Genomic DNA, 12,606 nt, shown 5'->3' with positions numbered 1-12,606 from the left:
GGTAAGCAAATATAGCTAAACACACATTGTCTTTTTTTCTATTGGTTTTGCTTATGCATCTAAGAGAGAAACTTGCTCTTTTTGCACAAGTAACTAACATTTCAGTCCTTATCAATTCAATTATTAATGGGGCTTCTGAAACCTGAAGATTAGAAAGGAGGAGAGGGTAACATAACTTGCACAAGTTAAGCTCTATTTTGAGAGAAACTCACTCATTGTAATGTCCGTGTCCTAGTACTTTGTGTCACTCACTTCATCCATCTGCGCATGCTTCTTTGAATCATGACAAAAAATAAAATAAAATAAAATAAAATTGTCAGAGTATTCCTTCAATTCATTGAGAAAATGTTTTGACCTTAATACAGAGAATAAAATCGAATTTTATGCATAGCTTGGAGAGCGCTCAGCTCGGCGTGGGAATGAGTTGGTTTGATTCGAGTTTAAGATAAAATTAAAATTGAATCGATCAAAATATAATTGGTTCAATTTTGTTTTGGATTTATATTTTTTTGTGTATGTATTGTATTCGAATCAAACCAAATCGATTAAAAATGAATTGATTTGATTCGAATAATTGAGTATCCGATAATTTTAAAATTCATAAAAAAACTAAATTTTTATTTTAAAAATTCAATAAGTATAATAAATATGTAACATTAATATAAATAGTTTAAACATGTTAAACACCGAATATATTAAAAACTAAACTCATTAAAATTCAAACATATTAATAGTGAATAATTTCACTAAAAATCATTAAAAGTTATATATATTTTTATTTTTTTATTTAATTAATATATGATCAAATTTACGGGTTGGTTCAAATTTCACATCCCTATAATCGATATCCAAACCAATCACTAACAAAAATTATTGGTTTAATTCGAGTTGAATCCAATTACTTGTTGATTCCAAAACTAATTTAATTGATTCGATTCGAATTCAAACATATAATTGAGTACTCGCTACTTGTGCTCACCCCTACTCTCAACCTCACACCATATAAAAAAAGAAAACACTTCTCTTTGATCTTCTTAGGTGTGTGATTAGACTTCCAATTAGGTAGGTAATTACTATTACCCATCTTTTTCTTTTCTTTTCTTTCTTTTTGTAGTTCATTATTCAATCAAAATTAACAATACAGCTTAATTTTAAAATGTCTTATCAATTAATATAGTCACAATATTTATGTTACCGTTCACCAAATCATAATTCACAAATGCATTATCTTTGTGTTTTGGAGTCTTGTGTAGCATGCATTATACATATAGTCATATAGGAGCAGCTAAGTTTGAGTGTGATAGAAAAGATTAATTGGACTATCATCACTATGATCAAATCAAATTATTTGCAGCATACCTAATGGGGTATTGGAATGTTGTTGATAGTAGGTATATATATTATAAGATTAAAGTGATAAATCTTTAAAATTTTATATTTTGAATGGATTATAAATTTTTTTAAAAATATTAATAAAATTTTGAGAAAAAAACTTAAAAACAGCCCCTAATAATTATCTCAAAAGACAACGAGATCCTTGACAAAAAAAAAACTTAATCTGATACCTGAGTTTTACTTTTATGGGATTGATTAGTCCATTTACTAAAAAAAAGTCAATGTTATTTTTTTTGTATAAAAGCTAATCAGTCCCAAAAAAAATCAGGGATCGAATTAAATTTTTTTTTAAAATATCATTGTCCTTTCGAAATAATTATCAGGAGTCGAGTGGAATATCCACTCTAAAATTTTTTATCATAATAGATATAGATACATTATTTTTAAATTAGTCTCTATAATTAGAAAGCAAATCTTAATTTAAACTAATTCAATTTATCAACGTTTATTATTTTTAAAAATCTTATTAATATTTTTTTAAGAATTAATAATCTATCTAAAAGTCCATATATATAATTATATCTATATGAATCCCATGAATAATAGGGACACACCGAACACACATTAATATTGTTCATATACTTGCTTGGTTATTGAAGAAATTGAAACGTCGGATATTGTTTTTGCTCAAAAGAAACTAAGACTTGGCATTTGGTAATTGTCAGTTAGAATTTGATGATTAGTGTAATATTTGTCTTTCAGATGGCTTGCGTCAATTATGGAATTAATTATCATTTTTACCCATGAAATTTTTTAATGTCGAAAAATTTACTCGCGAAAAAACCAAATTCAAAACAATTATTTATGCATAGAGAGGGAGTATATATGGCCTCATTAGATGGCAATTGTTTTAGAGAACACGTGGTGGAACATGAAAATTGGTTCTTTAGCAGAGAGGGTGGCCCTGGTTGCTAATGAAGATTTTGTAGTTTAGTTAATAATTATGAGTGAACTTAAGTTTCATATAAGCAGCAGCTTCTTATTATTTGTCAAACTATTATGCATGCGCAAACCCGAAAAAAAAAAAGGGTAGACGTCAACTGTTACCTTTCCCATCACATCAACGTTTTGCTTCTCTTTGATGCTAAAGTTAATGGTAATAATAATTAAGTTTGACAAAAATACATAATGACCAAGAATCTCTTCGATTTAGTTAATTATAATAATGCATGATATTTTTTAATGAACCAAAAAAATGAAAAATAAAAAATATTTGCTCGCTTGAACAAATTTTCCACTTTGTCTTTTATTTTTTTAATATCATAAAATCTAACTCGACAATGATTCATATATAAGATACCTGTAAATTAAAGATTTATTACTTTAATTTTGTTATTAGAAATATCTCCACATTTTCTTGCCGCCAAAATAGCGTGCTAGTTCTTTATTCAGACATTTGCCTTATTAGCTTGATTATTGTCAAATAATTCTGACTATATTTACGTGTATTCTAATTACAATTATACCATATCTATATAAAATCAGCCACAAAAAATAATTATTAATATGAAATATATATTAAAATATAAATATATATTAAAAATAAATTAAATAATACATATATTTATACATAAAAATATTAATAATAAAAATATTAATAATTAATTTTAGTATACAAAAATAATATTTTTATTTTAATTATTATTATAGTTAGATCATAGATCAATACAATATTATCCGTATAGTTTTTATGTAACATACATATATATTATTTATTATGCTGCTAGTTTTCGGTTAATTTTTTTATATATTGAAAAAATTTGGGTGTAATACTTAATCATTGGATTTTATGGTGTTTTTTAAAATTGTGGGAACAATACAATACGTCCCCCTTGTATTGTATATTTCAAAATTTGGGGCGTATTGTACTGTTCCCACAATTTCAAAAAACACCATAAAATCCAATAATTAAGTATTACACCAAAATTATACCAATATGTAAGAAAAAAAGTGCTAGTTTTCCCCCACAATAATATACATTCCCGAAAATCATTATAAAATAGTTTCCTACTGGGTAGTAAGGATTATATTGAAAGTTGAAAGTTTCTCCTTTTAAATAGTGGTGACAGTAATATTTTCTTGGCATTAATGATGTAAAAAGGGCTCCTGGTTGCAGCATATATAGCACGTACATTTGCCTCTGCTTCTCCACTGTGTCGGACACTGAATCATCCGTGCTACCACTGGACATAACCACCATTCACAATTACTTTCTCAATTTCACAAATTAATTATAAAGTAATAGGCTTTAGGATTTAAAATAAATTAATGTGAAAAATATTGTTCATCACTACATCACTTATGTGTGCATATAAGTTTAGTTTTGTTGTTAGGGTTAGGATTATTAAACCATTTGTCACTAGCTATGAATTTGGTTTTTCAATTGAAGATTAATTTAAGACTTTACGGTAACCATTATCGGAAAAAAGGGAAGAAAGTATTGATAATTGATAATATATATAGTTGTTGTTCTGACTTATGCCTCCCCTGAAAAGGAGCAGTTACGGCTACATGGATCAAAAGTAAACTGAGGCTGCCTCTTGATGCATATATATGACTCTGCTCACGGTATCTCCAATTCAATAGGTCAAAAATTAATTCAATGTAAATTTGAATTTTATTTAAGAGTTTGTTTGTAGTCAATAATAAATTATTATATACACAAAATAAAATTTAAATTTCAATATTTACTTAAAAAGACTAATAAACTAATCACTAAACAATCAACCCAACTTTGTTATATATATATAATATATGTTCCTATAATCATGACAAAATAGTGAAAAACATACCTGTCACAAATATTGCACACTGCACTCACCTATCAACTCAATTCATTTTCATTTTTTGAACATTGTCAAATTTAATTGTATGATTTTGGGCATGTTTGCCTTAGCTTTGGGTTTGATATCATTTCATTTCTGGATAAGGCTAACTATGTATTCATCAATTATTTTTAATCTTATTATACGGGATCCTAAGTTCCAACCTTAGCTTGAATATCTTTTCATACACCCCCATCCAATCTTGACTGAGAAATGGTAGGTCTAGTATGAAGATTCTAAGGAGTTTGATTATTATTGGAAGGTTGGTGAAATCACCGACACAAATCTGAAACATTTTAATGGTAGCCGAATTAAATTGAGGACGGTATGCACACAAGGATAATTAATTAAAAATTATCTTCACCATAAGATTAGTTTCACAGCAAAATCATGAAATGCCATATATACACTTAATTCAATTGTGTTCACATGATAAACATGTAAGCATATTCTTCGAATAATAATTGATAGATCGGATTTTTACTTGTTATAGGTTGTTGTTCATTATTTGTCACATTAATTCGATCTATGAATAGAGTAACGAATTTGCAGCTACTGACCTGACATTATTTGTCATATTAGTATGTGAATTAACGTCCACATTACCAATAATAAAAGGCAAGATTAGGGTTCAAAATTAAATGCGTCATTTGATGATAGGGTTGGTACATATATAATAATAATTCATATTTTTTCTATATTTAATTACTTAAACATTTGTGATAAGTAGTGCTTTCGTAGTATCAAAATTTTAAAATTTTATTAGTTATTTACAATGTTAAATAACAAGTGTAAAAAATATAAACAAAAATTAGTTTCACATTAGCAAAAATAAAAAATAAATAGTTTATAAAATATTAAAATGGGTGAATCATTAAAGTGGTGGCCTTCTAGAAACTTCGCTATTAGCAAGCCTGCGCTCTCGAACATAGACTCCAAATAAAACACGGACGAAACTATTTTAAGGAGAGACTAAATATTAAATTTCGCAATAAAAAATATTAAAATAAATTTAAAAAATTAAAACTAAATTTAAAAAGAAATTGAAGTTTGAGAGGGCATTGTCATTACCTCCTTTCCCTGTATGAGGAAATAAAATAAGCTAGCACAAAATATTGTTGATTAAGGAAGCAGCTTTAATTTGGTTTAAGAACTACCTGATGCTCTCACCATGAACAGTAATCTTAATTAGCGACTAGGGTTATAGTGAATTTTATTATGAAATTATTATTGATTCGGACATGAGCTAGATGATTCAAAAAAGTTGAAAACTTAGATACAATCGACTTCACGTGCATTCGACTTCACATAAGTTTTCACCTTCAAAAAATTGAACCAACAAATGACCCTTTTAACAATAGAATTCTTAGAGAGGGGTAGGACAAAAGCTGAGCAAGTAAGCATTAATATTACAAAGCAAGATAGTAATAAGGTTTTTGGTACATTTCCGAATACAAGTCCCTTTCATGTCCACGCATATTGTCGGCCGCAACAACAAACTGAGGGAAATGCCTAACACTACTTAATACAGATCTAGATGATGATGATGATCAAGAAGCTAAGCCAGGTCCTAATTGCTAATTACTCAGATCACTATAGAGACTGCTCCATCAATTTCCATATCGGTTAATAACAAGTGATGGATCAAATTAATGACATAATAGTGCAAGAACAACTACTTTATACTAACTTTTTTTGCGTGCGTTTCCATGCTTATTTTCTGTTTATTTCCTTTTCCAGCCAATTTGTGTACATGTTTATTACTTTCTTCTCTCAGGATTGTTGTCTTTTCCTTTATGGGTAAAGCTATGTATATACCAATAATTTCAATTTATGTTCCAAACATCTTAATTAAATTATCAGCATTATTTAACCATTTTTTATATTCATATTATAAATTTAGAAAATATATATTTGAAATTCAAGTTGTAATGTTGCTTATAAAGAGCATAAATTCATTACTTATTATTTTCATAACATTAGATGATATTATTTGTCATCTTTTTTTTTTTCTGATGAAGTTTTGGTAAAACAATGTAGAAAGTAGAAACTTTTCTCTTTTATAATTTAAAACATGTCTTTTTTTCTCTTTTTTTTTTCATTTTCTATTTTTCTCTACCTTTATGTTCTACAAAAAAAATTAACAACATAATATAATTTAAATAAAAAATATTATTATATATATATTTTTTATTTAATTAAAAATTTTTACTGCTTATCTTTTAATATATATTTTCACTTTTTTTTTAAATATTTATTACATATAATTTAAAAAAATACTAATGTTGTGATTAAAAGTTAGAATCAAGATTCAATTGTTTTTAAAAAAATGAGTTAATTTTATAATTATCAATATAAATTTTTTTATGTTACTATCTAATTATATTTTTATATATATAAAAAAATATTATTTTTAAATAGTAAGTATAAAAATTAATTATTTTTATTTGTACAACAAACTTAATACCTAATCAAATATAAAAATATACACGTTAAATTCTTTCAAATTTTAGATAACCAATGTTAAAATTAAGTAAAAAAATTAATTTCTTTCATTTGAAAATAATAACTACAAAACTTATTATTTAATTTTGTTTAAAACTCTGGTCTTCTTAGTCGACAGGGACTTTTGTCTCTTACGACCATTTTATAAAAGTAGTTTAATGCTATAAATTTTTTGTATCATAATCTATAATACCAAGATTGACGTAATTTTTAAAGATTTATATTTCCGTAATAGTATTACGGGTAAAAATACTAGTATATACTAAATTGAATGAAGTTAGATTACCCTACCTTATAATATTCCTGTGCCAAAAAAATAGGATCATGCTACTTGGGATAATTTCATTCCATGTTATTAAAAATGGCCAGCACACTACATTGTACACGTCTGATTCATCCCATGCTTGATAAAATTTAAAACTTAAATATATGAAAGACTATGTTCAAAACTAAAGTATAATGTCTGGAATCTCCATGAAAAGAATTGATAAGGTGAGTGAAGAAATGAATATATTGAGGTAAGGTTTTGTTGGGAAGGAGCAGCAAAGGGGTATGTTAGCAGAGAAAGAAACCAAATTCCAGCAGAGCCAGCTGGGCTCAAATGGTCTTTTGGTACTATGCTGTAACAAGACTTGTTATCAATTATGATGATCATAGTCCTAAGGTACACACATTTTTTATGTGACTTCTTAAAATTTCTACTAACTTATTCTTGATTTAACTATATATCCATATAATAAATTATGATTTAGTTATCAATGAGTAAAACATTAGCATGATAATATCATTATGGTTCAAAATTTCATAATACCCTTTTTAAAATAAATTATTTTGAACACACTTTAAATTATTATGAGGAAAAATGAATAATAGATGAATTTGCATCCAGTAAAATAGCACCACGTGGACAATGAGCACATAGATACAGGCTTTAAGACTCATCTGCAGGAGAGACACTGCCTCTTGTGTGAATCAGTGACCTCATCGAATATATTCTTGCCTAATATTTTCAGACAAATTTATTGCACTCAACTAACACATGTGATTGTAAGAGGAGCAGCAGGAGCAGCAGAGAGAAACGGAAACCAAACCCAAAAAATAAGTTACACATACAGTGTCATTATTAATAAGGTGATGATGGATAATCAAGATTCAATTTTAGTATCCATGAATGACTTGATATGGCAATTGGCAACAATAGTTACACAAATCTCCTATATTATCTCCACTAACCATATACTTACATACCACTCATAAAGATGTTTCCAAAACCTCATTTAGATTTTCTCTACTTTGCACCCCAAAAGCATCATGTTTAATTGTTCTCTTTTGTTTTGTGTTCTCTTCTCAAATCATTAGTGGTTGAGATTTTGGGACCCCCCTTCTCTTTTAACAATACATGGCTGTATCCCTCTATTCCTTCATAAAACCTCAGATTTTGTCATCACTTCACTATAATAACCATCATCACCACCACCCTCCTTCTCCTTTCCCCCCTTCCATAATCATCATTTTCCCGAAAGAAAAAACCCTTAACCCCCCCTTTAGCCCTTTTTTCTTGCTTTGTTTTTTTGTTTAATTTTAGTCCTCTTTCTTCTCCCCTTTCAAGTTTCAACCCTGCAATATATTCATCCTTCATAAAATAGATTGGTTAAAAGTTTAAACCTGTAAAAAGAAAAAAAATCTAATTTTCTGTCTCTCCGTGTCTCTTCAAAAACACATTTTTTTTCTCTTTTTTATCTTTCTGTTTCTCTCTCTCTCTCTCTCTATATATATATTCATAGCTTTTCAGACATGGACTTGACCTCAAACAATACCCACACCTTAGATTCAGATACTAAAACCCCACCACCAACCCAACCCACCAACACCAACACCCTAAAGTCACTATCTTTAACCAACGGCACACACAACAACAACCACCACCGCCACCAGTCCACCACCAGGCTTCCTCCGCCGTCCATGGCGGTTATTTCCTACAAAGAATGTCTCAAGAACCACGCCGCCAGCATAGGTGGCCATGCACTTGACGGTTGCGGCGAGTTCATGCCTTCCTCCTCCACCAACCCCACCGACCCTCGCTCCCTCAAGTGCGCCGCCTGCGGCTGCCATCGCAACTTCCACCGCCGTGACCCTCCAGAGCCTTCCAGCACCACCACCCCCACCTTTTTAAACTGCTTCTACTCCCCGTCCACCGGCACCACCACTGCACCACCACCGCCGCCGCCGCAACCTCTCCCTCATCGCGGCATGAGCCAAAGTACAAGCCCAAGCCAAAGCTCAAGCCCAAGCCAGAGCCCTAGCCCGATGTCAAGCCCGTCTTCACCGCCACCACTGTCTCACGTGCCACCACCACCACCACCATCAGCACCAGGTTCTTACCACTCCTCCGCACCGCACATGCTCTTAGCCTTAGGCACCGCGTATTCTGCAGTTCCTTCAGATCACGAGCACCAACAGCTTCACCGAAACTCCTTCAACAACAGCAACAACTTCTCCCCTGTGGTTCTGAACGCCAACAGTGGCGGCAGTAATAGTAATAGCAGTAAGAACAAGAGGTACAGAACCAAGTTCAGCCAAGAACAGAAGGAGAAGATGTACAGATTCTCTGAGAAATTGGGTTGGAGAATGAACAACAAAGGTGATGATTCTCTTGTTCAGGAGTTTTGTAATGACATTGGTGTCCCTAGAGGTGTCTTCAAGGTTTGGATGCACAATAACAAGAACACTTTCAACAAGAAGAGATCCTCTTCTTCCGAACCTCCTCTTCCTCCTCCTGCTGCTGGAAACAACCACATCAATGATCATGATCAGAAAATCAATGCTACTGCTGCTGCTGATGGTAGTAATAATAATAATAAGAATGGAGATATCAATAATGTTGTTTCTCATGTTCCTATCAATGCCTTGTCATCTTAATCTTCTTATCTCTGCCGAGAAAAACTTAATTAGCATTTATTATCATTTTTGTTTACTACTAGTACTACTCCTTCCCCTCTTTCTTTCTCTTTTCTCTTCTTAATGTGGCTAAGTCTATAGGAGAATATAATCCACTTAATTATTATTACTATTATGATTATGTCATAATGTTTATTTTGCTGTTCATAGTAGATGAATTTCTTGTGCTGCATAGTGATGGTAGATAGGGTAATTTAGAAACATTAGTACAGTAGTGTAATAATGAATTTCATCTACTACTAGGAAGGTAGTACTCATTTGCTTGAAGCATGCACCTCCCAAAATGCCCATACCGCTTTGTCCAACACAAAGGCTTTATCAATTTTAGAGGTGCCCAATTTTTGTCTTTATTCATTTATGGGGATCTGCTACTTTTGCTAACAGATAATGCTTCTGCCTTCTTCACTTTCTTCCTCACGCGTTTGCTGCATAACCTCTTCATTATTATTAATAACTCTTAATTTTGTTGTTACCATGCGCGTTACTCTTTCTCTCCGACTCAACCAAACCAAAATCCTTTTTGTTTACATCCATTAATCATATGGAAAATGACATTAACCCCATGTCATTTAATTTGGTCGTCTCTTCTTATCTTAGTTTTATTCTTGAAAGCTTTAGTGCCATTTTGTTTGTATACGAAAGGAACAACCATTATGCTATTTTCCAAAAATAAAATAACGACGACATTGCCGAAAATGATATTAAAGGAATTAATAAATATTAAATAAAATAATTTTATAATATTTGAGTTGGTTTTTTATTATTTTTTAAATATTACTGTTCATCCTTATGGATCAATTATTATTGATGATTTTATTTTATTTTTTTTTTCTGTCTATGCTTAGAAGGCAAGCAGCATGCTTCGACTAATTAATTAATTAATGGAAATTGGAAAGTAACGGACGAAGTGCTGAAAACTAAATCTGCCACCTTTCCATATCGGGTTGGTTCAATGATGCGGCAAGATTTGTTTGTTTCCTTTTGTTTTTAAAATTTAATTAGATTGTTAGAATTAGATAAAGATTATGTCATATTTTAAAGGCAAAGATCAGATAATTTATTAATATCTGTCATTGAATTCTACATAACCTAATTAAGCAAATTGCGTTGCAACTTTGAAGTGTTAATTAATTAAATTAATAGAATCTTCAAGAGAAAAAAAACTCAGAAATCCTTTTTATTCAAACAGAAATTATTACGTTTATCATGAGTTCGGAAAAATGATTAGGTGCCAACTCATTGCTTTTTAATCAGCAATAATGATATCCCCTACAAGATAATCGATAAAGCTACTTATATTAGTCCTTAATTAATAATTGATGAATTCAGTTGTAAGTTTGATATGGTTAAAAAATTGTGATTATGCCAGTAAAACTGCCACGGGGTATCCTCTCTTAAATTTTTGTGTAGTTTTATTATATTATATTATATTAATATATATTTTTTAATGTTGCGTCACTCAATTAATTTTACTTTTAAGGTTGGTATAAGATAACAGTTTTCCAGAGAATGGACCACTGAAGAATTAATGCTATTTTTCGTAGCTTTGTCTCTGTTAGTGGACCTAGTTATCTTTTACTTTTCTTTTGAATTTCCTTCTCTGTTATTCTTATTCTTTGTTTTTTTTTTTTTTAAAAAAAATTAAATGGGGACCAGATCTTTGATTTTGTTCTGTTTTGTATATATGAATTTAGCCCATTTCAATGTCATAAAAACATAAGCTTCAGCCCAAAGAACAATGGCTCTCTAAAGTGGATTCACATTGGAAAACGAAATGGGTGATGAGATATTTTTAGGTGTCATCCTTGATTTTACTTTTTGTTTATCAGTTATAAAATTCAACACAAATTATAAAAAATAATATTACAATAGAAATATTTAGTAACAAAAAAGAATTAGATAAAAATAATCAAGAATTTATCTTATTTAATATTCATTAATAAAAATTAATAAATATTAAATAAAATAAGTTGTGATTTTTTTTTCTTTAATATTATAATTGTAATATTATATGAAAGGTAACGTAAAGGCAAACTAAGTAACAATGTGGCCATTTTGATGTTAATGGGAAGTTAAATACTAACTAATCAAAGCTCACGTGCAACAAAAAGTATAAATTACGACTTGGTTGTTAAATATTTTAACAAACAAAATGAAATGTTTTTATCTGATTAATAATATAAAATTAGGTGGTACTTAGAAATGAAAAGGGAAGGAAAACAATAAGTTAATGCCGTACTATAATTATTGAGAGTAGTAAAACAACATTTTGGTGGTGTAGACCTAGTAGTTTGGTCAAAGCTTAGATTAGGTAAGAGTGGTAGATGTAGAAAAGGGAATAAACACCTCTGTCCTCTACTCTAGACATAAAACACTGATTTTATTATAATTTTGTCCTTTTAAAAACTCCATTATTTACTCTTATCACTTTCACTGCCAGCAACTTCCTCCTTATTAGGGATCAAGTTGGTTCTAAATTATAAAAGAGTTTATATCTTTTTATTAGTGTTTTAACAACTAAATAAATTATATTATGTATATATTTGTATTTGAGTCTTCATTGTTTTTTGACATGAACAAACACAATCTAAGTTGCAGTGTACTGATTTGGCCAGCACAACACAAAAAACTGCATTATTAATGAACTAATCTCACTTTAATTTGAAAAACTATAGACAACTTTTGATCTAACATCCTAACTTAATACCTCTGCATTGTACATAATTTATGTACATTGATCCTTGATATTCATAATAAACTTCCGTCTTACTCTGTTATGTTGAAAGTTGAAACCATTAAAATGTGTACGAAGCATTGATTTTAAACTACAACAATGAAGAATTAATTCTCAAATATCCAAACCTGACAGCCCAAGTACATCAGTGCAGAACTTGCAAGAAATTTTATCTGGTTTCAACTGCAA

General features: G+C 29.8%; 1 protein-coding gene across 1 annotated transcript; it reads left to right on the top strand.

Annotated features, from left to right (window-relative positions):
* The first annotated feature begins 8,507 nt into the window (after positions 1-8,507).
* Positions 8,508-9,967, top strand: LOC130969805 (zinc-finger homeodomain protein 8-like). Its single transcript, XM_057895695.1, has one exon. It carries the CDS (start codon positions 8,520-8,522, stop codon positions 9,642-9,644), a length of 1,125 nt encoding a protein of 374 aa, XP_057751678.1. The 5' UTR covers positions 8,508-8,519; the 3' UTR covers positions 9,645-9,967.
* Positions 9,968-12,606: the final 2,639 nt, after the last annotated feature.

The sequence above is a fragment of the Arachis stenosperma genome, chromosome 3 (assembly GCF_014773155.1).
Source record: "Arachis stenosperma cultivar V10309 chromosome 3, arast.V10309.gnm1.PFL2, whole genome shotgun sequence".
In the NCBI taxonomy this organism is placed as follows: domain Eukaryota; kingdom Viridiplantae; phylum Streptophyta; class Magnoliopsida; order Fabales; family Fabaceae; genus Arachis; species Arachis stenosperma.
This window is presented reverse-complemented; position numbering and strand designations above follow the sequence as displayed.